Genomic DNA, 25642 nt, shown 5'->3' on the forward strand with positions numbered 1-25642 from the left:
CCTGACCTGGGAGCGGTCTGGGCAGCTGGTCCGGGGTCCACTCCGCTGCCCGGCAGTTTCAGCCATTAGACTGATAGCGTCCACGATATTTCACTAGAAAACTAAAGCTTCCCCATCTGCCCACACGCCTCTCCCCTGCCCCCGATCCCCACCCACCCGACGGCTGGGAAACCGGAGTGTCTCATCCAATATGCGGTGCTCTGGGGCTCTGGGCTGCGCTCCAGCCCCGGTTCCCCATTGTGGGCACACGTGTGTGTGTGTGAGTGCAAGGGTGGGTGTCCGTGTGCTTATGTGCGTTTCTGCGCGTGGGTGTGTCTGTGTGTGTGTGTGTCTGCATGCGTGTGCCCGTTTGGATGTCCGCAAGCACGAGGGTGGGGATGCTCCTGCCTGTGGTTTCCTGCCAGAACCTCTGGGGCTCCCGTGAGCCATGAAGCGCGTGGTCATGAGCTGGGAGAAGCCTGAGTCACCGACCGGTGAAGCCACAAGCGGGGAATCAACTCCCATAAACGGAGGTCACGGGGCCGGGACCGCCCCATGGCCACGCCAGGGCCGCCCCGGCCTCCCTGGCCTGGTCTGGTCTGGTCTGCCCTGGTCTTCCCCAGGAGAAGCATTCATGAGCTGCAGCTGGAATAAATCAGAGCTACTCATCCTTCCTTGTGAGGCTGGGGTGGGACCCCCCACATCCAGACCCTGGGTGGCCCCGCTGCAGCAGCAGGGTCACGGGCCATTTCCAGACTGCTCGGGGTCATGCGTCCGCGGGATCAGCATCAACATCGTTGTCCACTTTTATTGAGCACCAACTTGTTTGGGACTCCGTTCTAGGCCCTACCGTAAGCAAGGTGCTGAACAGAGCGCCTGTGGTGTGCAGGACACTGTACTGGGTATCTATTGGGTGCAGAGGGCTGCAATGGGTGCCTACACCGTGCGGGGCACAGTCCTAGGCACCACTGTTTGTAAAACCCCTACACTGTTCAGATTGCTGTACTGAGTCCCTGCAGTGTTCGGAGTGCCGGATGCCTACAACGTTCAGGCTGCTGTACTGGGTGCCTAGTGTGCAAGGTGCCGTACTGAGCCTCGACAGGTTTCAGGGTGCTGTACTAAGTACCCACAGTGTACAGGATGCTGGACTTGATGCCCACCGTGTGCGGGAAGAAGAGCATGGCAGAAGCAGGGATCTGTGAGCCCTCCCCGCCACACCTTTCCCCCCAGCCCATGATGCATCGAGCTGAACTCGGACCTCCCAGACTCCGATTAGCCAGGCTCAGACCGGCCTCACTAGCTCAAAGCAGACACATCCAAGGCCACGTAGCAGGAAACGCCAGCCTCACCTCAAGAGAGGGGCGGTGGCAACGACCCTCGCGGATCAGGCTGTGCCGGCTGCGGCCTCCCCTCGCCGGCACAGAGACCCCAGGGAGTCGGAGGCACAGAGAGATCCCGGCTTCCAGGAGGAACTCTATTCCGCAGCCGAGAACGGTGAGGCCGGTCAGCCTGTGGGGCCTTCTGTGGCCTGGCAGAGTGCAAGGCATTGGGGGCAAAACGTGCCCATGAGCACAGAAGGCGGGCACGGCGCCAGACACGGCACCGGGCCTGCTCCGAGGTGTCTCTGCAGCTCGGCCAAGGACACCTCTGTTTATCACTCTGCCCCGAAGGGCCAGAACAAGAGCAAGAGAAAGAAAAAGAAGCAGCACGTCCTCGTGGATAGAGCCCGGGCCTGGGAGTCAGAAGGACCTGGGTTCTAATTCCCGCTCTGCCGCTTGTCTGCTGTATGACCTCGGGCGAATCACTCAATTTCTCCGTGCCTCGGTTCCCTCGTCTGTAAAATGAGGATTAAGACTGTGACCCCCATGTGGGACACGGACAAGTTAATCGGGTTGGACACAGTCCGTGTCCCACGTGGGGCTCACAGTCTTCATACCATTGATTGATGGATTGATGAACAAATATAAAAAAAGGAACTTGTAAATAAAGAGAATCACTGATTCATGTTGGCCTAGTCCTGCCCCCATGCCCTCGGTGCCCCTTTGCTTTGGTAGGTGAGAGTCAGATCTCAAGTGGAGAGAGCGAGAGGGGCAGGCTGGGATGCTGGGGCATGCCAGGTGGGCACGGTGGAGGGGGAAGCCTTGGGCACAGGGCAGTGGAGGGGGGGGCAGGAGTAGCCTGGAAGGTCAGCCTGGGGCACTGGCCGAGTGTCAGACCACATTTGGAACAAAGTCTCCCGGACGGATCTTCATACGCACGGATTTGAGGGAATACCACCAGCCGTGCCAGCTGTGCCACACCACACCGTTGTCTGTCAAGGCCGTGTAAGGGCCACGGTAGTAGATGCCGTTCAGATTTGCAGAGTGACACCTGATGGGAAGAAGGCCATGTGAGAAACAGTCAACGGCCCTGCCCAGGTCGGGGTTCCGGGGGACCATGCAGTCAGAGCCCAGCACCTTTCCAACTAGTGGCCTGAGGTGTCCCCAACGGCCCCAAGACCCAGTGGGGAACCCCAGCCACCCCTAATAGGGTTCCCGGCCTTCGGGGAGACTTGCACCCAGATCATTCAATAGTATTTATTGAGCGCTTACTATGTGCAGAGCACTGTACTAAGCGCTTGGGATGAACAAGTCGGCAACAGATAGAGACAGTCCCTGCCGTTTGACGGGCTTACAGTCTAACTTCAGAAAGCGGACCCTCAGACCCTCGCCGCCCAGGGCCGAACCTGGACCGGTCTTCACTCTTGGGAAGAGGCTTCCTGTTCCAACCCCACAGTCACACTTCTGGGTCTCAAACTTCTGGGCCCCCAGGTGAGGCTTCTAGGGGTCCTCCTGCTCCAGCCCTTTGCTGGTGGCAGAAGAGAACCGGGTCCTGGTCTCCACCAGCCCATTTCCACTGCACCCACTTATCCATTCATCTGTCCATCCCCCCGATCCAGGGCTACGAAAGGGGAGGCTCAAACTTTCCTCCTCCTGTGGGGCTGCCCCTCTTCCTAATTATAATAATAATGATAATTGTGGTAATTGCTAAGCACTTACTATGTGCCAAGCACTATTCTAAATGGGGGTAGATAGAAACTAATCGGTCAGACACAATCTCTGTCCCACATGGGGCTCATAGTCTGAATTCCCATTTTACAGATGAGGTAACTGAGGCACAGAGAAATTAAGTGAGTTGCCCAAGGTCACAGCAGATACAGGGCGGAGCTGGAATTAGAACACACTTCATCCGACTCCCAGGCCCACGCGCTTTCCACTAGGCCACACCGCTTCCCTGCACTGCATGCTCTGCAGACCACTGGGATCTGCAAGCAGCTCCTCCCACCGATCCCTCTGCCTCGCATCGCCCTGCCCGGCCGAGCCCAGGATTCCCAACATAATCGCCAGCGCTGGTAATCTCTGGCCCAGATCGTGCCGGAGCCCGGGCCTATGACCCCGCGGGTCTCCCGGCTGGGTGATCACCATCGAGGTCTCTGAAGACACCTGCCAAGCGTCTGTGGTCCCCGAAAACCTGTGCCGGTGCCAGCCCTCCCTCCCCCGATTTCCAGCCACCACCACCAACCTGTTAAACCACCAGCCGGCCTTGTCCTCGGCGGCACAGTTGCCCTCGTAGTTATCGTTGTCCCGGTCCCAAGTGCTGAACTTCATTTTCCGATGGCTTCCCCACCACTCTGCCTCGGGGTCAGACCCCAGCCCCAGCGAGTCCCCCGCCGTCCCAGAATACCGGCCGCAGCTCAGCACGTAGGCGCTCTGCGAGAAAGGGCCAGTGGGTGGGAGTGAGCCAGGCTGGAGGGTGGGAGAGAGTGAGCCAGCACAGTGGGTAGAAGTGAGCAAGCTGGGCCAGTCGCGGGCATGAGCCAGGACGACGGGTGAGTGGGAGTGAGCCGGGCCTGGGCAAGAGTGAGGAAGTGAGTGAGCCAGTGAGTGAGGGAGTGAGTGAGCCGGGTCAGTGGGCGGGAGTGAGTGAACCAGGCCAGTGGGCGAGTGGAAGTGAGCCAGGCTTGGGGCAGGAGTGAGTGAGTGAGTGAGTGAGTGAGTGAGTGAGTGAGTGAGTGAGTGAGTGAACCGGGATGGTAGGTGGGAGTGAGTGAGCCAGGATGGTGGGCCGGAGTGAGTGAGCCAGCTCAGTGGCTCTGCACACCTAGAGGCCCAGATGTGTTTCCTCTCCCATCTGCCCTTCTGGCAGTTCTCCTAAGGGAGAGGTGTGTGGAACTAATAATAATTATAATGTTGGTAATTGTTAAGCGCTTATTATGTGCAGAGCACTGTTCTAAGCGCTGGGGGAGATACAGGGTCATCAGGTTGTCCCACGTGAGGCTCACAGTTAATCCCCATTTTACAGATGAGGTAACTGAGCACAGAGAAGTGAAGTGACTCGCCCACAGTCACACAGCTGACAAGTGGCAGAGCTGGGATTCGAACTCATGACCTCTGACTCCCAAGCCCAGGCTCTTTCCACTAAGCCACGCTGCTTCTCTACTCAGGGGGCTCTACTGGAGGAAGGTTCCACTTGGGGGGCTCAGCTCGAGGGGGTTCTACATGGAGAGCTCTGGGGCTTCGCTCAGAGAGGCTCTGCTTGTCGGGGGACATGCTCAAGGGACTCTGTTCACGGGGCTTGGGGAGGGGCTTGTCTCAAGGGGCTCACCTTGAGGGGTACTGAGCTTGGAGGGGCTCTGCCCTGGGGGGACCTACTTGGGGAGCTCCGCTCTGGGCTTCTGGTCAGAGGGGCTCTGCTATGGAGGCTCTGTACAGGGGGAGGGGGTCTTCACCCGGGGAACTGCTCTAGGCTGCCTGCCTGAGGGCACTGACTGCCGGCCCTGGGTGAAAGTGGGGTGGGTGGCACCAAGGACCCTGCCGGGGAACAGGTGCCACTCTGGCTGGCAAGGACAGATAGGGTAGCCCTCACCCTTTTCTCCCCTGTTTCCTGCTTCTCCACACCTCCTCCCCCAAAGGTATGTATCCACACACAAACGCACACGTATAAATCTACCCACACACAAGTACACACAGCCACACACACATTCAGAAATAGTAGCCTGTGTGGAGGGGAAGGGGTGGACTTGGCCAAAGGCTGAGAGAACGAGAGGAGTTTCTCACAGAACAATTCCTGAAGGGAGTGGTCGTGTGCCACTTCTTAAGAAGGGTAGGGAGAGGGCCTGGGGAGCAGGAGCAGGAAAGGTGTTCCCTTTTTATGGGCAGCAAGGGTCAAAGCAGGAGGCAGGAGAAGGAGGGGAGGATGGAGGTGAGGTCTACTTTACCCCTCTAGACTGTAAGCTCCTTGTGGGCAGGAAATGTGTCTGTTTACTGTTGTACTCTCCCAAATGCTTAGTACAGTGCCCTGCACAGAATAAACACTCAATAAATATAATCGAATGAATGAATGGATGGACTGGAATGGGGGGCTGGACTGTGCCGGGCTGGAGCAGGTGGGTAGGGCTGGGTTGGATGCCGAGTTTAGGGTGGGAGAGCCCCTTGGGTGGAACGGCAACAAGCAGAGGACACCAGTCAGTGACCTGTGTTGATCTGGAGTTGGCTAGAGAAGCTGGGAGGCGAGAGGATGCGACGTGGTCCAAGGAAGATGACCGAAGGAGTCCAGTCCCCCAGACGTGGACCACCACAGCATTCCTGGTAGCCAGAAGGGCGGGGAAGGGGGTGGGGTGGGGCGGGGTGTGGTTGGAGGCTGTGCTGGGGAGAGAGGGGCCGGGATAACTATCTCTCACGGGTGAGAAGTAGACATGAGGAGCCAGGAAAGGGGTTGGGGGGCCCAGGCTGGGGGCAGGGGAGGCCTAGAGGCAGCTTAGCTACAGCAGGGCTACAGCGTGGCTCAGTGGAAAGAGCACGGGCTTTGAAGTCAGAGGTCATGGGTTCAAATCCCTGCTAGGCCACATGTCAGCTGTGTGACTTTGGGCAAGTCACTTAACTTCTCGGTGCCTCAGTTACCTCATCTGTCAAATGGGGATTAAGATTGTGAGCCCCACGTGGGACAACCTGATTCCCCTGTGTCTACCCCAGCGCTTAGAACAGTGCTCGGCACATAGTAAGCGCTTAACAAATACCAACATTATTAAGGCTGGGGGGCTCCGGGGTTCTATCTTCACTGGGAGAATGTGAGGAGAGACACAGGGAGCCTGAGGGCCTGGTTCTGCAGGCAGAGGAGAGTGGGGTTGGGGGAACCAAGAGACGACTGAGAGGAACCTGGAGCCTCGCCTTGCAGGAGACCGGAGAAATGGAGAAAGCTGAAAGCCCAAGCTGTTGGTCGGTCGCCGAGGCTGTCAGTCCCTCAGGGCTATCTGTCACCGAGGATGTCAGTCATCCGGGCTGTCAGTCACCAGGGCCGTCAGTAGTCCGGGCTGTCAGTCACTCAGGTTGTGAGTCACCCAGGCTCAGCTCACACTACCTTTTCATCCCCAACTTTGAAACTTTCATATTGGGCAAAGCGGCTCTCTCCTTCAAAGTCAGCAAGGTCGATTCTCAGCGTGTAGTTTCCTGGTAAAAAAAGGCAGAACAGGATCTCCTTCTCCATTCAGAATATCCCCTCCTGCCTTCTCCTCCTCCTCCTCCTCTTCTACTACCAGAGTCCCAGGATTTGAGGGATCATCAGCCAGGAGCAAGGAGCCAGTGCCAATCTTGGGGAGTGAGTTCAGCCCAGATAGGTGTCAAGCTAAAGGGAATGACAGTCAGGCTCGGGGCAGAGCTGTGGGTCATGCTGTCGTCCCAGTCTGACCGCAGAGTGGAGAGAGAAAACACCGTGGTCTCAGTCTGACCACAGACAAGAGAGAGGACATAGCACGGTCCTAATCCGATCACGGGCAGGAGTGAGGACACACTGTGGTCCCAATCTGACTGCGAACAGGAAGGTGGACACATCGTGGTCCCAGACTGACCACTGGCAGAACAGATGAACATGCTGCAGTTCCAGACTTACCTTGAGATGTCAACAAGTGAAGGTTTTTATTTCCAATCCAGAATTCACCATTTTTCAGTTCGAAATTTCCAAACCCCTTTTCATAGTCATCCCAGCCTCTGAAAACCCAAGAAGGAATACACTGTAGAAATGAGATTTCACTTCTGATTGAAATCAATCGATCAATCAATCGATCAATCAATCGATGGAATTTGATGGGTGTTTACTTTTTTGTGGTATTTGTTAAGCACTTACTATGTGCTAGACAGTGTCCTGAGCACTGGGCTAGATACAAGATGATCAGGTTAGATATAGTCCCTGTCCCACATAGGGCCCACGGTTTTAATCCCCATTTTCCAGATGAGGGAACTGGGGCACAAAGAAGTTAAGTGATCTGCCCTAGGTCACACAGCAGACAAGTGGCTTTGTGCAGAAGACTGTACTAAGCACATGGGAGAATACAATACAATAAAAGTGGTAGATTTGATCTCTGCCCTCAAGCATCTTACAATCTTGTCGGGGAGACAGGCATTAAAATGAATTACAGATAGGAGAAGGAGCAGAGTATAATGTTATGTACGTAAGTGCTGTGGGGTTGGAGTTGTGGTGAGTGTATATGTGCTTAAGGGGTACAGGCCCAGGTGCATAGTAGACTCGGAAGGGAGAGTAAAGAGGGAGGGGAGATGAGAGGCTAGTCAGGGAAGAACTTGAGGAGGAGCTACGATTTTACTAGGGCTTCGAAGATGGGAAAAGCGGCAGTCTGTCAGCTGCGAAGGGAGAGGGAGTTCCAGGCCGGGAGAAGGACATGAGTAAGGGGTTGACGGCAAAGGAAAGGAGATTGGCATACAGTAAGTAGGTTGGCGTTAGAGAAGCCAAATGAGCAGACTGGGTTGTAGGAGATCAGAGACATTACATCTCGGGGGAAAAGCGAATTAGTAGCCTTTAACTGATGGTACGGAGTTTCTGTCTGATGCAGGGGTGGATGGGCAACCACTGGGGATTCTCTGAGGAGTGGCGAGACAGAGACTAAATGTTTATTTAGAAAAAATGATCCGTGAAGCAGAGAGAAGTATGGGCTGGAATGGAGAGAGATGGGAGACAGGGAGGTCAGCGAGGGGGCTGATGCAGTAGTCAAGGTGAGCTAGGTTAAGTGTCTAGATCAGTGTAATAGCAGTTTGGATGGAGGGGAAGGGGCTGATTTTAAAGGGATCGTGCAGGTAGAACCAACAATATTGATGGCAGACTTGTTATGCAGGTTGAATGAGAGGAATGAGTTGAGGATAATGCCAAGGTTGTGGGCTTGTGAGACAGGAAGGTTGGTGGTGGTGTCTATAACGATGGGAAAGTCAAGGGGAGGGAGATGTTGGGTGGGAAGATGAAGAGTTCTGGTTTGGACATGGTAATTTTGCAAGGTCAGCGGGACATCCAAGTAGAGATGACCTGAAGGCAGGAGGAAATGCGAGACTGTAGAGAAGGAGAGAGGTCAGGGCTAGAGATAATAATAAGATAGATGATAAGATAAGACAATGAGATAATAATAATAATAATAAAGATAATAATCTGACTCCCAAGCACGGGCTTGGGAGTCAGAGGTCATGAGTACGAATCCCGGCTCTGCCACTTGTCAGTTGTGTGACTGTGGGCAAGTCACTTAACTTCTCTGTGCCTCAGTTACCTCATCTGTCAAATGGGGATTAACTGTGAGCCTCACGTGGGTCAATCTGATTACCCTGTATCTATCCAACCTCTTAGAACAGTGCTCGGCACATAGTAAGCACTTAACAAAAACCAACATTATTATTATTATTATATTTGTTAAGCATTTACTATGTGCCAGGCACTGCACTAATCTCTGGAGTGGATAAAAGCGAGTCCCTGTCCCAGGTGGGGCTCACACTCTTACTCCTCATTTTAGAGATGAGTAACTGAGGGAAGTGAAGTGACTTGCTCAAGGTCACACAGCAGGCAAGTCACAGAGCCGGCATCAGAGACCAAGTCCTTCTGACTCCCAGGCCCATGCTTTATACACTTTAGGCCATGCTGCTAGAGGTTTAGACTTGGAAATCAACAGTGTAGAGATGATAGTTGAAGCCATGGAAGCAAATGAGTTCCCTGAGGGAGATGGAGACTAGAAGGGGACCCAGAACCCGAGCCTTGAGAGACTCCCTACAGTCTCCTCGCTGCCCTCTCGTTTGTCTGGTCTTTTGCGGTCGTCGTCTCTGACCCATAGCGATGCCAAGGACACATCTCTCCCAAAACGCCCCATCTCCAGCAATCTCTCTGGTAGCGTATCCATAGAGTTTTCTTGGTAAAAATACCAAAGTGGTTTACCATTGCCTCCTTCCACTCAGTAAACTTGAGTCTCCGCCCTCAACTCTCTCTCATGCTGCTGCTGCTGCTGCCCAACACAGGTGAGTTTTGACTTGTAGCAGATTGCCTTCCACTGGCTAGCCACTGCCCAAGCTAGGAATGGAATGGACAGGCCTCTCCTTGACTGTCCCTCCCATAGTCGAGAATTGTAGAGCACTAGACACTCTCTACAAGATGGAGCAGGGAGAGATTGGGTGCTCAGTCCTTCCTGAATAAATTCGGAGTCAGATGCCCCGGCCCTGGAAACAGTGCAGGGAGGGGTCCGGTTAACCCAACTCTCCCCCTGGCCTCACCACCACCCCGTGGAGCTCTCTGTACCTGTTAAAATCCACACTGCCATCAGAACGCCTCTGCACCACGGTCCAGCCCCCTCCGTCCGACATGTCGCAGTGCACGGAGAGCCGCTCTGGGCTCCGGAGTGGTTGGATCTGGTACAACCCACTGCTCGCGTGGCCATCGTTGTAGATCTCGGAACAGTCTGTCAGTAACATCAGCAAAGCGCTCAGCCCATCTTTTCCCTTTCCTCAAGAAACTCCAGTGGTTGCCCATCCACCTCCATGTCAAATAGAAACTCCTCACCATCCTCTTTAAAGCACTTAATCGCCTTGACCCCTCCTACCTCACCTCGCTACTCTCCTACTACAACCCAGCTCGCACACTTCACTCTTCCAATGCTAACCTTCTCACTGTACCTCAATCTCATCTATCTCACTGCAGATCTCTCGCCCACATTCTGCCTCTGACCTAGGACGCACGCCCTCTACAAATCTGACAGACGACTCTCCCCTACTTCAAAGCCTCATTTAAGGCTCATCTCCTCCAAGAGGCCTTCCCTAAATGAGCCCTCCTTTCCTCTTCCCCCTCTCCCTTCTGCATCGCCCTGACTTGCTCCCTTCATTAATCTCCCTCCCAGCCCCCAAGCACTTAGGTTCATATCTGTAATTTATTTCTGTTCATGTCTGCTTCCCCCTCTAGACTGTAAGCTCGTTGTGGAGAGGGAATCTATTATACTGTTATACCGTACTCTCCCAAGCGATTACTACACTGCTCTGCACACAGTAAGCGCTCAAGAAATATGATTGACTGACTGACCTGAAAGCACCATCGCCGGCCTCTGTTCTGCCCGCCTGACTTGGCCACAGAGATGCTAGGGCAGAGCTGGTCGGGGCCACTGCCCCAGGCTCGGTAGGGCCCCATTCTGGCTGGCAAATGGGACTCCAGAGAAATGCCACTGTGCAGAGGTTCCCATCACACATGCTTATATGTGGGTGTGTACATGTATGTATGTATGTATTTATGTATGTTTAACAGATCCTAGTTAGGCACAGGAACAGTTGGAAAAGTGGTCCCAGTTCAGCCAATAGAGGCAAACCCTGCAACCACCTGGTTGACCCTCCCTGAGGTGCCTTGTCCTAACTGGTGGGGGCACATGAGGGAGGCAGGTGGGGGACAAAGCTGTAGGTGGGGACAGGTGGTGGAGCAGGTGGAGCACAGGTGGGGAATGAATCTGCAGGTGGTGGGGCAGGAGGAGGAATGGTAGGGGACAGGTGGGGGATGGAGCTGCAGGTGGGGAGTCAAGGAGGAGGTCGATGGGAGTGAAACTGCAGGGGAGGGAGCAGGAGTGAGGATGACGGGGGGTGAAGGGGGCAGGTCAGGGGAAGGTAACTGGCCTCTGAGAGCGCAAAGAAGATCCAGAATGCCACTGCTGGGCATCCCGGCTGGCAAAGGCCTGTGTTTGGAAGGAAAGGAACCGCGGAACCAGGGGAGGTCTCCCTCACCTGCGTATGTCCTCAGGCCCCCGAGGCCCACGGCCTCCATCCCCTCCCCAGGAGCCTCCAGGAGCTGGATTTCCTTCTCCCGCCGGAGCTGCTCCATGGCCACGTGCTGCCGTTTCACTTGCCGCTCCAGCATCCTCACCTGAGCGCGGAGGCGCAGCTGCTCCTGCAGGCAGTCCTTCTGGGCCTCGGGGGGCCAAGAGAAGAGGCTAGGTTAAACCCCAAATCCCTTCTTGCCTGTCACTCCCCCTCCCCCTACTCCCCTGCTCCCCACCCTTCTGTTTCCCTGTTCCCTCCTTCCCCTTCCTTACTTCCCTCTCCTCACCACCCTGTTTCCTCGCTTCCCCCATTCTCCACTTTCATGGTCCCCTCCTTCCTCACTCCCCTGATCTCCTGCTCCTGGTTCCCCTGCTCAAGTCTTCCCATATTTTAACAGAAAGCCCCATCTCTGCTTATGTTGCTGAGTGGCTGACCAACTAATAGATATGACACTAATAATAATAATAATGATGATGATGATGGTATTTGTTAAATGCTTACTATGTGCCAAGCACTGTTCTAAGTTCTGGGGTAGATACAAGGTAATCAGGTTGTCCCACATAGTGGTCACAGTCTTAATCCCCATTTTGCAAATGAGGAGACTGAGGCACAAAGAAGTTAAGTGGCTTGCCCAAAGTCACAGAGCTGACAAGAGGCAGAGCTGGGATTAGAATCCACCACCCCTGACTCCCAAGCCAATGCTCGTTCCACTATGCAAGAGGTCTCCAGGCGTGAGCAGAGAAAGCCCAGGGAAACAGAAAGTGTGAGCAGTGATAGACAGATAGATAGACCTGGGGAGCTGATGAGTTGAGATCATAATAATAATGGTATTTGTTAAGCACTTACTACATGCCAAGCACTGTTCTAAGCATTGGGGTAGATACAGGGTAATCAGGTTGTCCCACGTGGGGCTCACAGGCTTCATCCCCATTTAACAGATGAGGTAAGTGAGGCACAGAGAAGTTAAGTGACTTGCCCAATGCCACGCTGCTTCTCTTATGATGATGGCTCTTTCTGACTCTCCAGTGCCACTTCTCTAAGGAGCTCACGTCTCCTTCTGGCTTCCGTGCTCTCATGCTCTGCTCTTTCTACTGAAGAGGCTACTGAGGAAGCCCTAAAACTCTTCCAGACAAGTTGCTGGACCCCAAACAATTTTCAACTGGGAAGCAGCATGGTCTGGCTGAAAAAGCAAGGGCCTGTGAGTGAGAAGACCTGGGTTGCTTGTTTGTTTATGGTATTTGTTAAGCACTTACTGTGTGCCAGGCACTGTACTAAGTTCTGGGGGAAATAGAAGTTAATTACATTGGACACAGGCTCTGTCCCACATAGGGCTCAAAGTCTTAATACCCATTTTAGAAGAGGGAACTGAGGCACAGAGAAGTGAAGTGATTTGCCCAAAGTCACACAGCTAACAAGTGGCAGAGCAGGGATTAGAACCCATGACCTCTGACTCCCAAGCCCGTGCTCTTTCCACTAAACCACGCTGCTTCAGTCTCGTCCCCACTGCTGTGGGCTCAGGGGCTTAGGCGGAGGGTCGGGGGAGTTTGGGGTCCCAGGATGAGATGGGCCGTGCAACCCAGCTTTTAGTTCGCTGTACAGGAGGCGTTTCTGCGTTGAACCACCCTTCATTCTCCAAACTCGGTTTCCTCGGGCTAAGTTGGAGGGAGGGTGGATGGAGGAGGCAGTGTGGATAAAAAAGGGGGCACAGATAAAAAAAGGAGGCGCTAGCATGGTTGGAGATGGTAGTGATGGGTGGAGGAGGCAGAGTGGATAAAGGAGGCAGTGTGGATAAAGGAGGCGGTGTGGATAAAGGAGGAGGCACAGACAGAGGCGGTAGTGGAGGACGGAGGAGGCAGCGCAGATAAAGGAGGTGGCACAGATAAAGGAGGAGGAAGGAGGGTTGGAGGTGGTGGTGGCTGACAGAGGGGGATGCACGGGTAAAAGAAACACTGCGGATAAAGGAAGAGGCACGGACGGAGGGGGTGGGGCAGGATGGAGGAGACCGCGTGGATAAAGGAAGTGGAGCGGATAAAGCGGTGGGGCGGACAGAGGTGGCGGTGGCAGGCGGAGGCAGGCCTGAGCTGGCGGTGCCGACTGGTCTGGGCCACCGCCCTTACCCGGCTCCCCGGGCCCACCGCCAGAGCAGTTGCGAAGACGACACTGAACAGCGCCTGCAGCTTCATTTTGAAGAGTCTAGAAAAGAAAGGCGTCTATCAGTCGACAGAAGGTTCCCCTGCCTCCCTCGGACTGCCCAAAGACTTGCACGGGCTATCTGGGCGGTCAGTTCCTGAACCAACTGCTCTCTGAGCGGTCAGTTCCCGAACCAGCTCGGGGACATGCTCCTGCCCCCTCCTCAGACAGAGCCACGATCTGGACCCCCCTCGGACAAAGGCATGCTTTCAGAACCTTTCTGGGAAAAAGCCAATGCTCCACAACCCTCCTCCGTCAAAGCCATGCTCCGGACCCCTCCTTGGACAAAGCCACACTTGCGACCCCTCCTCAGACACAGCCATGGTCTGGACCCCTCCTCAGTCAAAGCCACTCTCGGGACCCCTCCTTCCTCAGTTTGCCCAGGAGACAGTCAGCTGGCCTGGGCTCCTCTGCCAAGAGATTGAGCAAAGGGACGGGTGTGTTTGTCATTCATTCAATCGTTTTTATTGAGCTCTTACTGTGTGCAGAGCACTGTACAAAGCACTTGGGAAAGTACAATACAACAATAAACAGTGACATTGCCTGCCCACTCGAGTTTGTCCAAAGTGAAAGGCGGGCAACACCAAAAACTCCCTGGGAAGAATCATGGTTTGCTTTTGGCTGAGGGGCAATGGAGGCGCCGGGGGGGAGGGGGCACACTGTAGACTGGAAACTCCTGGTGGGCGGGGATGGGAACACAAACTCTGTGGCATGGGGCTCTCCCAAGCGTTTAGGAAAGGGCTCTGCACACGGTGAGTGCTCAGTAAACACCAATGGTGGCTGACCTGTTTGGGAGTGGGTGAGAAAGAGAGAGATGAGGGAGGGCGGGTGGCGGGAGAGGCTAAGGGAGAAGAGAAGAGCATGCATGAGGAGGTAAAGGGCAGAGCAGGCTTCCCAGCCTGCAATGAGGGAGATGGGGGCACCTCATCAGCCACGGATATCTCGAGGGTGAGGCTAGTCTGGAAATGATTCCCGGTGGCTGCACAATGCTAAGATTAAAAGTCAAACCCCCTGGTCCGCTCCCACCCAGTCTTTTAAACTCCAAAAAACCCGACTCTTCCAAACAGCCATTTACAGGGCTCAAATGCTTAGTAGAGGGCTCCTCACGAAGTGCATAGTTCTCCGCCCACAACGCTTATGTACATATCTGCAATTTATTTATTTCTACTAATGTCTCCTCCCCGCCCCCCATCCCAGACTGTGAGTTCGTTCTGGGCAGGGAATGTGTCTGTTATCGTTATATCGTACTCTCCCGAGTGCTTAGTACAGTGCTTTGCACACAGTACACACTCAATAAATATGATTGAATGAATGAATGAATGAATGAATGAAAGTGATCACTCAGGAATGTGGATGATTGATTGATTGATCGATTGAGTTCTGCTAGATTCCCTCTCTAACTTTTATCCAGGCAACCCCCCAAGGGACTCTATCCAGGAGAGCCATTGAGGGGCTTCTACTGGAGAAGCAACATGGTTTAGTATCTAGAGCATGGGCCTGGGAGTCAGAAGGACCTGGGTTCTAATCCCAGCTCTTCCACTCGTCTGCTGTGCACCCTTGGGCAAGTCACTTTGCTTTTCTGGGCCTGTTACCTCATCTGCAAAATGGGGATTAAGACTATAAATCCCATGTGGGATCTGATTACCTTGTATCTACCCCAGCACATAAAACAGTGCCTGGCACATAGCAAGTGCTTAACAAATACCAATATAGGAAAAAAAAAAGGCTCAGCAGTGTGCTTTCCTGGGAGCCACCAAAGCTTGGGCCACCAGGACCTCCTGGGGATGGGCACTTCCAAGGATGAGGACCACCAGTCAGAGGTACCACTGGGGATGGGCTCCCCTGGGGACAGGGATCCGCCTGGGGGATAAGGACCCCCAGGGATGGGCCCCAGGGAGAGACAATGTGGGAAGGGCACCCCCCAGGAGTAGGGACTCCCAGGGACAACACTACCGGGGACATGGACCACCCCCAGGGACGGGGCAGGACAGCTGGAACATTTTTGCCCAGGAATATGCTCACTCGGGCTGCTGGCTGTGGCAGTTATTTATTATTATTATTACTATTACATATATATACTTGTGTAAATATATATGTATAAGTATGCATATACGTATATATATCATTATATTACTATGATTTGGCATTTAAATATGGGCCAAACACTATTCTAGCCCTGGGGTAAAAATAATGCAATCAGATCCAACGCACTCTCTTTCTCTTGAGAGACTCCAAGTTCAAGGGGAAATGCCAACAGGTATTTCACTTTCATTTTACAGATGAAGACACTGAGGTACGGAGAAGCTAAATCAATCAATTAATCAATCAATGGTATTTATTGAGCACTTGCTAGGTGCAGGGCACTGTATTAAGCAATTGAAAGAGTACAAGACAACAGAGTCAGCAGTCACATTCTTTACCCGCAAGGAGCTTACAGTGACTTGCCCAAGGCCCCACAGCAGACGAGTGGTGGGGCTGGGATTAGGACCCAGATTTTTTGACTCCCAGGGCTGCGCTCTTTCCAATAGGCCAAACTGCTCCTCTCTTTTTCCCATCATAGTATGGACTAGAAGCCCAGTGAAGCAGAGCACAGTGTTGTGTGTTTGGGGAACCGACAGAAAAGGAAGAGACTCAGTCTCTGCCCTTGAGGAGTTAATAGTTTTCTTCTCTGTGATTTCTATCTTTGTAGCCAAACTGGTCCTACTACAATGGGTTCCCAGCTGTCTGGAAGGCTTGTTCATTGAGCTTCCAAGTATGTTTTGCTCTAGGGAGAAGTGAGCTCCATTAGCATTGTCATCATCACTTCATCGGAATCCCTTTTACCTGGCATTGTCTTTCCTTTGTCTCAAAATATCCATTCATCCACCCACCCACCCACCCACCCATCCATCCACCCATTTCTTTATGGTATTTGTGAAGTGCTTACTATACACCAGGCACTGTACTAATAATTGTGTTATTTGTTAAGCACTTACAATATGTTTAACGATTCCAGTAATTTTTATTTATTTATTTATTTATTTATTTATTTATTTATTTATTTATTTATTTATATTAATGTCTGTCTCTCCTTCTAGACTGTAAGCTCACTGTGGGCAGGGAAAATGTTTATTGTTATATTGTTATTGTACTCTCCCAAGTGCTTAGTACAGTGCTCTGCACACAGTAAGCACTCAATAAATATGATTGACTGACTGACAAGTTGGACACAATTCATGTCCTATATGGGTCTCACAGTTTTAATCCCCATTTTACAGAAGGGGTAACTGAGGCACAGAGAAGTTAAACGACTTGCCCAAGGTCACCCATCCATTCATCTGCAGCCAACCGTCATTTGTCCATTCATCCGTCATCCACTTTCCCATCCATCCAACACCCACCTTTCCTAGCTATGCATTTTCTATAAGACATTAAATTTCCAAAAATACATTTTGATTAAAAACACTGATAGGGCATCAGGGAGAGGTTTCTTTTTGCTGACCTGGCCCTGAACCTGCTAGCCCGAATCAGTCGGGGGACACTCGTGCAAGAACACCGGCATCCTAAGTTCTCTAGAGAAGCAGTGTAGTTATCTTGCATTCTCAGTAGTTACAAATGGTAGAGATAGCCCCATCCTCCTATCTGACAGGTCCATCCTTCACTTCCACCTTCTAGTGGGAATTTCACTCTATGACCATAAAGCTCTCCAGCAACCTTTGCTCAGATGGTTTTATGTTTGATACTGCAATACTGATTCAGAAAATCCAGGATTTACTGTGGAATGGGTCATCTGTAATTTATTTATTTATATTAATATCTCCCCTCGTCTAGACTGTAAGATCACTGTGGGCAGGGAATTTGTTTATTTCTGTACTGTACTCTCCCAAGTTCTTAGTAAAGTGCTCTGCACCCAGTAAACGCTCAATAAATAATAAATACATTGAATAAATGAATGATTTTAAGGGATGCTGATCTCCCCCTCAACAAGAGCGCTGCTGTCAGACTTCGCAGGGTGCACTTGAGCTTCTTCTCAGTTTCCAAAGGGGCTTCTGTTGCCTCCCCACTGTCCAGCATGAAGTCCGCCCCAGACCCTTCTAGGTTGGACTCTTCTTCCTCGAGGCAGGAAAACCCCAGCGTTCCCTACGACGGAACAAGACCCGTTTCTCTTCTAATGGGGAAGGGCTGAGGACTGGGGCGGCCAGGGGTCATCAGTCAGGCATTGGACCGGGAAGCGGGAAGAGTCCAGTCCGGGCCAGACTGCCATCGTGGGCCTGGTGTGGGGACGGGGACTCTAGAACAGGGTTGTGCTAGGAGGGAATAATAATGTTGGTATTTGTTAAGTGCTTACTATGTGCAGAGCACTGTTCTAAGCGCTGGGGTAGACACAGGGGAAGCAAGTTGTCCCAAGTGGGGCTCACAGTCTTAATCCCCATTTTACAGATGAGGGAACTGAGGCACAGAGAAGTGAAGTGACTTGCCCACAGTCACACAGCTGCCAAGTGGCAGAGCCGGGAAACGAATGAACCAGAGACAAATGCCTCGGGGTTACTCTCCGGTCCCTCCCGGGGGAGCTTTCAGAAGCTTGAAGAGGCCCAGTTCTCCGGCCAGAGTGAGCAGGACCCGGAGACACACGGACGAGAGCGGCCCAACCCAGGGCGAGGTGGCGCCGGAGCCAGAAACTCCGCATCCTGTGGCGGGCCGGCAGCGGGTGGGCAGGCCGGGCCGTGTTCCCATGCTCTTGGAGAGGGTGGGGCTCCCAGGGAGGAAGCGCAGTTGCCGGCAGAACACGGGTGTGCAGGCCCAACCCCAGGTGGCCCGGGGCGCTGACTAGTCTGGGCTCCTGCTCCCGCTAATGCCACCTCCACTGGCACCGCTCCCCTTGCCACTGCTGTCGCAGGTTTTCCCACTGAAATCCAGCAAGTAGGTTTAGGCCAGCCAAACCCAGAGGGCAGGGTACGGAAGGCCGAAGCCAGGCCGGCTTGGCCAAGGAATCCTATCTGTCGGGAAAGCTACAGGGCTGGATGTCTCTTCAGGGAGTCTTCCAAACCCAGTTGGACCCAGTGGGAGCAGAGTGGAGCATGGGGCTGAATAATAATAATGACAATAATAATTATAATTGTGGTATTTGTTAAGTACTCACTACGTGCCGGGCAAGGTACTAAGCTCTGGGATAGGTACACCGTAATTGAGTTGGATACAGTCCCCGTCCCAAAAAGGACTCACAGTCTTAATCCCCATTTTACTGATGAGAAGTGAAGTGACTTGCCCAGGTTCAGACAGCAGGCGAGTGGAGGAGCTGGGATTAGAAACGAGGTTGCTCTGACTCCTAGGACCATGGTTTAGCCACTAGGCCATGCTGCTTCTCTCCCGGGGACCTGCTTAGGGCTCAGCGGGCTACTGTGGGATTCTGAAACGGGTGGCCACCTCAGGGGTCCGAATCCAAGCTGCCCGTCACCCCCTCCAAGCCCGCCCCCTCACTTTTGTGTGGAATACGGACAGGCTAATTCTGAATCGAGCAGCTGTTGGCAGAACCAGCGGGGGCAGAGGTAAGACAGGGTAGGGACTTTGGTCTGGAAGGCAGAGCCCAGTGCCCAGGCATGCCAGAGGCAGGGGACCAGAGCCAGGGGGACCAGTGTCAGGCATGCCAGAATCAGGCAGGCTGCCTTAGTGCTCCCAGCCCGGGCCAAGGCATCAACTCTGATCCGAGAGGTCCCAAGCGGAGAAGACCGGAGCAGTTCTGGAGACCACAGTGAGGCTGAGGCACTGGACCTACCGGAAGGGAACTTATGTCGGCCCCGCGGCCTGGGAGGGAGGCCAGAGGCTTCCGAGGATCACAGATAGCTCCATCCTGCCCCTCCGTCAGCTCCGACACTGAGAGCATGGAGCCAGAGCCAAAGTCAAGTCAGGAACAGACTCGAGGAACTCCAGCCACAGCTGCCCCACTCTTCCCCTGGGATATCGCAGGCCAAGGGACCATTCTGCCCCTGTCCCTACCCCAGCCTCCATTCCTATCTAATAATAATAATAATAATAATAATAATTATGGTATTGGTTAAGTGCTTACTATGTGTCAAGCACTGTTCTAAGCGCTGGAGTAGATGTAAGATATTCAGGTTGTCCCACATGGGGCTCACAGGGATTAAGAAATCCCCATTTTACAGATGAGGTAACTTGAGGCACAGAGAAGTGAAGTGATTTGCCCAAGGTCACACAGCAGACAAGTGGCAGAGCCGGGATTAGAACCCACATCCTCTGACTCCTAAACCTATGCTCTTTCCACTATGCCACGCTGCTTCTCTCGATGAGAATAAGAATAATGGCCATATTTGATAAGTACTTACTAAGTGCCAAGCACTGTACTAAGCACTGGGGTAGATAGAGAAGCAGCGTGGCTCAGTGGAAAGAGCACAGGCTTAGGAGTCAGAGGTCATGGGTTCCAATCCCGGATCCGCCACCTGTAAGCTGTGTGACTTGGGGCAAGTCATTTGACTTCTCGGTGCCTCAGTTACCTCATCTGTAAAATAGGGATTAAAACTGTGAGCCCCAAGTGGGACAACCTAATGACCCTGTATCTACCCCAGCGCTTAGAACAGTGCTCCGCACATAGCAAGCACTTAACAAATACCAACATTGTTATCAGCTGTGTGCCTGTGGGCAAGTCACTTGACTTCTCTGTGCCTCAGTTACCTCATCTGTAAAATGAGGATTAATTGTGAGCCTCACGTGGGACAACCTGATTACCCTGTATCTACCCCAGTGCTTAGAACAGTGCTCTGCACATAGTAAGCACTTAACAAATACCAACATTATTATTATCATTATTATTATTAAAGCTAATCAGCTTGGACACGGTCTCTGTCCCACATGGGGCTCATTTGACAGATGAGGAAATTGAGGCTCAGAGAAGTGAAGGGACTTGCCCAAGTTCACACAGCAGGCAAGTAGCAGAGCCAGGATTAGAACCCAGGTCTCCTGACTCCTAGACCCATGCTCTTTCCATCAAGCCATGCAGTTTGCCCCAGCCCCCACTCTTCTTCCTTTCAATCGAGCAATCAATCAATTGTAGTTATTGAGTGCTTACTGTGTGCAGAACACTGTATAAAGCATTTGGGAGAGTACAATATAGTACTACAGCAGACACAATCCCTGCCCACAGAGAGCTTACACAGCGGGAGACAGACATTACACAGCGTCACAGCGGGAGACAGACATTAATATAAATAGATAAATTCTGGTTATGTACATAAGTGCTTTCAGTTTAGAAACTTGTTGTGCCATAGCTTTCTACCCACTGCATTTCCAACCAAGCCAAAATCAACAAGACAGAAGACAAAGAGGCCAGATTAGCCATCAGGGGAAGAAATCCCAGAGCATCCGCCCCCTCGCCCCACCGCAGTCATGATCGGGGCTCGGGCCGGGGTGATGCTGCTACTTGACGTTGGGAATTCATTCATTCAATAGTGTTTATTAAGCGCTTACTATGTGCAGAGCACTGTACTGAGCGTTTGGAATGTACAATGGTGGGCTCATAACACCCCTCCCAGAGACCCCTGAATGAATGCTCAGAGAACCCCTTTATTAGGCCCTGGGGCAGGGGTGGGGGCTGGGGTGGAGTGTTCCAGACCAGAAATGGAGGGGCTCAGCTCTCCTCCGCTCTGGCACAAGTTTAAAGTGTCAGGGTCTCTCCCGAGGCCGACTGCATTCCGGGTGGTCTCTGTCCGCCAACACTGAGACAGAGCTGGGGTGTTTGGCCAAACTCAAGCGTGCCCAGAAAGTGCCCTCATTCATTCATTTATTCATTCATTCAGTCGTATTTATTGAGCACTTACTGTGTGCAAAGCACTGTACTCAGTGCTTAGGAGAGTACAGTATAGCAACAAAACAGATACGTTCCCTGCTCGCAACGAGCTCCCCTGAGGCTGCAGGCAGAAGAAATCCAGGAGGGTTTGCCAGAGTTTAGAGTGACCATTCAGTGCAGCCAATCTCTCTGCCTCTAAGGGTCACAACAACCCCAGCCTTCCCCTCCCTCCCCTTCTCCCGCCACTCCCACCCTTGCCAAGCCCCTCCCTGCCCAAGTTCATTTCAGGGCACTCCCGGGGGGCCCCAAGGAGTCCAGAGCTTTGCCCACAGCAGAAGCCAAGCTTTGAGAAGTCTGTGAGAGGAAAGAGCCAAGCGCTAGACTTGACACCCCCTGGACCATCCAGATGGTCACGCAGGGTCCTGAGCCCTTTGACCCTGGTTTGTTCTGGCATGGGAATGGAAATGAAAATTGAGTAGAGGATATGAGAGACAAACATAGTCATGTGCGCTGAAAACTGGTGATCAGCTTAGGGCACATTCCCTTCTGCCTCACCTCTCCAGGCCCGGATTTTAACTCTGGAGGATCAGGGCTGGGCCGTCACTCACAGATCCGTCTATCAATCCCAACTTTCCCTTGATGCGATAATATGTTGAAAGAGATTACAGCTCCTGGTTCCAAACCACTCTAAAAACTATCATCTGACCCCATCTCAGTACAGGTGATATGGTAGATTGTAAACTCCTTGAGGGCAGAGTTAGTATCTACTTACTTTACCGTACTCTCTCAACATCTTAGTTCAATGCTCTGCAATGCAGTAAGTAGTCAAGAAAAATGCTGTTGATTTTGGTTGATTGATAACCCCGTCTAATTCTGCATCTCTGACAAAACACCCTTTCGGAAAAAAAAAATAAAATAGCCTTTTGACTACCACGAGAAGAGAAAATTTTAAGATTATGTCATCGAAAGGTTAAGCTGATTTTTAAACCTTCTTTATTATTTCAGTATCTGTAGTTATTTTTTTACAGCATTTTTGAAATTAAAATGTTCTTAGGTGACTAATTTCATCATTTCTGAACAAATGAACTGCAATTTTCTCTTATAGAGTTGACACTGAGATAGATTAGTAGCTTGTGTTTAAGGAGATTTGTTCTGGGACAAAACATGCAGCTCATTAAGGATTATGAGCAACAAGTACTAGTGCAATGGTTGATTCCAAGGCCCCCTCAAAGATTACCAGTGCACTTATGAAGAGATTCCTAGGTATGAAACAAATCTAAATTAGAGTCCTGCCTCAAGCCTGGAACTTTCTCCCCCTTCGTATTCAACAGATCATCACTCTCCCTATCTTCAAAGCTTAAATAATAATGTTGGCATTTGTTAAGCGCTTACTATGTGCAGAACACTATTCTAAGCACTGGAGTAGATACAGGGTAATCGGGTTGTCCTACGTAAGGCTCACAGTTAATCCCCATTTTACAGATGAGGCAACTGAGGCACAGAAAAGTTAAGTCACACAGCTGACAAGTGGCAGAGCCGGGAGTCAAACCCATGACCTCTGACTCCCAAGCCCAGGCTCTTTCCACTGAGCCATGCTGCTTCTCTAAATAAATCAAATCACATCTCCTCCAAGAGGCCTTCCCCCACTAATCCCTCATTTCCTCTACTCCCACTCTCTTCTGTCTTGCCCTTTATTCACCCCATCCTCACCCCCATGGTATTTATGGATGTTTCCGAAATGTATTTATTTATATTTGTTCTTCCCCTCTCCCAGTCCAGCAGCACTTAAGTAATATCTGTAATTGATTTAATTATATTAATGTCTGTCTCTCCGCCTCTAGATAGTATGCTCACTGTGGGCAGGGAATGTGTCTGTTTAGTGTTATATTGCACTCTCCCAAGGGCTTAGTACCGTGCTCTGCACAAAGTAAGTGCTCAATAAGTACGACTGAAGGAAAGGAGAAATGAATGAATAATGTCTGCCTCCCCTTCTAGACTGTAATCTTGTTGTAGGCAGGGAACGTGTCTACCAACACTGTTATATTGTACTCTCCCACACATGGAGTACAGCGCTGTGCACACAGTGAAGGTCAACAAATACCATTGATTGATTGATTGAATGATAGCACTTTCCTCAGGGTATTTCAAATTAATCCCACATTTTCAGCAAGGGAAGATTTCTTTTCCTCTCCCTAACTGTTTGGGGTTCTGCTGGCTGGACTGGGGGAGAAACCTAGGAATGCAGCCCGGGACAAATGCCAACTCCGTTCCCCATCGGCTTCCCTGGGAGCCTGGCAGATGACAAGAGGCTGGAGGAATTTGCCGACTCCCACTGAAAGTACCTCATGGCTCACACTGAACCGAGGGCAGGAAGAACCCAACTGACAACTGTGAGATCATTTTGCAGCCAGTTGGCTCCCCAGTGAAAAGCTTCTGGCAATTTCAAGATGAAAAATTTCCATTTTCTTTTAGAAATCTTGAAAATTATGTTTGAAGCACACTTTGATTTTACGGGCAAGAAAGGGAGATTGAAGAAACTATTGCTATATTGAGGGGAAGGCCACACCACCCACAGGGTTAAGAGGTTGGAAAGGCTGTTCAGAGCCAGGCAACCACGAGCACAAAACGCTGAGTCCCCAGGCTCAGATCTGGTCTCCCCACAGGTCCTAGGGGAACCTCACCTCCCACCACCTGAGGCTTGGGCCTGCTCCCACCTTGACATTTGTGGTGCTTTGGTCTTTCATTCATTCATTCATTCATTCATTCATTCATTCATTCATTCAATAGTATTTATTGAGCGCTTACTATGTGCAGAGCACTGTACTAAGCGCTTGGAATGAACAAGTCGGCAACAGATAGAGACAGTCCCCGCCATTTGACGGGCTTACAATCGGGGGAGACAGACAGATAAGAACACAACCCAGGACTCCCAGGGCTGCAGGACTGCTGGATGTCCCATTTGGTCTGGGTTCCCAAGAAGCCTGTTGAGTGGATCTACATCTGCCCTCTTGCTTTCATTTGGAAGCAGGGCACTGGACTGAACAATGGGGGAGGGCTGGAGGATCTGGGTGCAGACCAGGCTCCTGGGGATTGGGGAGGCTTCCCCAGGCTAGAGGTCAGAGGTCTGCCCACTCCAGTCCATACTTCACTCTGCTACCCAGACCATTTCTCCAAAAATGTGTTCAGTCCACGTCTCTCCAATCCCAGGGAACCTCCAGTGGTTACCCATCCACCTCCGTATCAAAGACTCCTTACCATTGTCTTTAAAGTGCTCAATCAGCTCGCCCCTTCCTACTTCACCTCACTGATCTCCTACTACAGCCCAGCCCACACACTTTGCTCGGCTAACCCCAGCTCGTTCACTGTGCCTCCATCTTGACTATTTCTCCTCTGACCCATGTTCACCCTCTGACCTGGAACTCCTTCTCCCTCCATATAAAACAGATGACCATTCTCCTCAGCTTCAAAGCCTAATTAAAATCATATTTCCTCCAAGGGGCCTTCCCCAGTTAAGCCCTCTTTTCCCCTTTTTCCCTCTCCCTTCTGCATCATCTACATACTTGGAGCTGTACCCTGTGAGTGTTTGATATTCACACCCCCCAGCACATATGTATATATCTGTAATTTATTTATATTAATGCCTGTCTCTCCATCTACACTAGAAGCTCCTGTGGGCAGGAAACATTTCTTCCAACTCTGTTGAACTATGCTCTCTTAGGCACTTAATTCAGTGCTCTGCACAAAGTAAAGCATTTCATAAATACCACTGACTGACCACTGACAGAGGTGAAAGGGCTGGAAGAATCAAGGCAGGGAGAAACACCTATGGGGAATGATTAACAGGATAAGGTCAGTGTAAAGCCACAACCACCTACGCAGAACTGTGACAAACAGTGCTGGGAGGGGACGATCCTGCTGATAAAAGGGAACACATGATCCCCAGTGGCCTGGCTTGTTTTCAGGCTTGCACCTGCCCTGGCAGCCCTCTCCCACATCTCCCATTTTGAGGGATGGCAGCGCTATCTATTTGAGCGGCCTCTCCTGCGGCCAACCCCAAAGCCAGACCGCCCCCAGTCAATGCCCCCGAACTTCCAGAGGCCCCTGCCGACTCCTCCCCACCATCCCTCACCCCATCGAAACATTCCCTGCCGGCCCTGCCTCCTTTCCCGCTGGCCCGGTTCAAGCACGGTCTCTGACCCTCAGACCACCGACCTGGGCCTTTCTCTGTGGGGCGGGCTCTCGGGCTTCACTCTGCTGGAGGCTGGCAGGGGTCACGTGGGCTCTAACCCCATTTGATGCTCATCCTGAAACCCTCGTTCCGGTGGACGGGGATCTCAGGCCCAGAGAGAGCTACTTACCTCCTGGGTGATGCCACTCAGATCTGGCCCCTTCCCCGTTCCTTAGGACTCCAGACCCTCGCCCTTCCCCTGGAATGGCAGGCGTCAGCGCAGCCGCGAATGATCGGAGCCTGGGTGGTAGCACTCCGACTGGGCCCGTTCCCCGGGACTCCGGCCCCTCACCCTGCCCCCAGAGGGGTGGACGTCAGCACGGCCACGGGTGTTCCTGGAACCCAAGGACGGGGGACTCGGGCGCCTGTCCAGGAGCAAGT

The 25642-nt window shown here is 52.2% G+C and overlaps 1 protein-coding gene across 1 annotated transcript; it reads right to left on the reverse strand.

The window, feature by feature from the left end:
- Positions 1 to 1961: 1961 nt before the first annotated feature.
- FGL1 (fibrinogen like 1) lies at positions 1962 to 25549 on the reverse strand. Its single transcript, XM_029076413.2, has 8 exons — positions 25392 to 25549; positions 13184 to 13259; positions 11031 to 11214; positions 9571 to 9730; positions 6904 to 7001; positions 6376 to 6464; positions 3541 to 3728; positions 1962 to 2349 (listed from the first exon to the last, which is right to left on the reverse strand). Exons 2-8 carry the CDS (start codon positions 13247 to 13249, stop codon positions 2190 to 2192), a joined length of 945 nt encoding a protein of 314 aa, XP_028932246.1. The 5' UTR covers positions 13250 to 13259; positions 25392 to 25549; the 3' UTR covers positions 1962 to 2189.
- Positions 25550 to 25642: the final 93 nt, after the last annotated feature.

This window comes from Ornithorhynchus anatinus, chromosome 12 (assembly GCF_004115215.2).
Source record: "Ornithorhynchus anatinus isolate Pmale09 chromosome 12, mOrnAna1.pri.v4, whole genome shotgun sequence".
Classification (NCBI taxonomy): domain Eukaryota; kingdom Metazoa; phylum Chordata; class Mammalia; order Monotremata; family Ornithorhynchidae; genus Ornithorhynchus; species Ornithorhynchus anatinus.

Bases quoted from the DNA above. Each gene is read 5' to 3' on its own strand.
- FGL1 (XM_029076413.2), bottom strand. From the start codon at position 13,249: ATGAAGCTGCAGGCGCTGTTCAGTGTCGTCTTCGCAACTGCTCTGGCG. The intron at 11,215-13,183 runs GTAAGGGCGGTG...TGGCCCCCCGAG, and splicing joins CGGTGGGCCCGGGGAGCCGG to GCCCAGAAGGACTGCCTGCA. The intron at 9,731-11,030 runs GTGAGGGAGACC...TGTTACTGACAG, and splicing joins GGGCCTGAGGACATACGCAG to ACTGTTCCGAGATCTACAAC.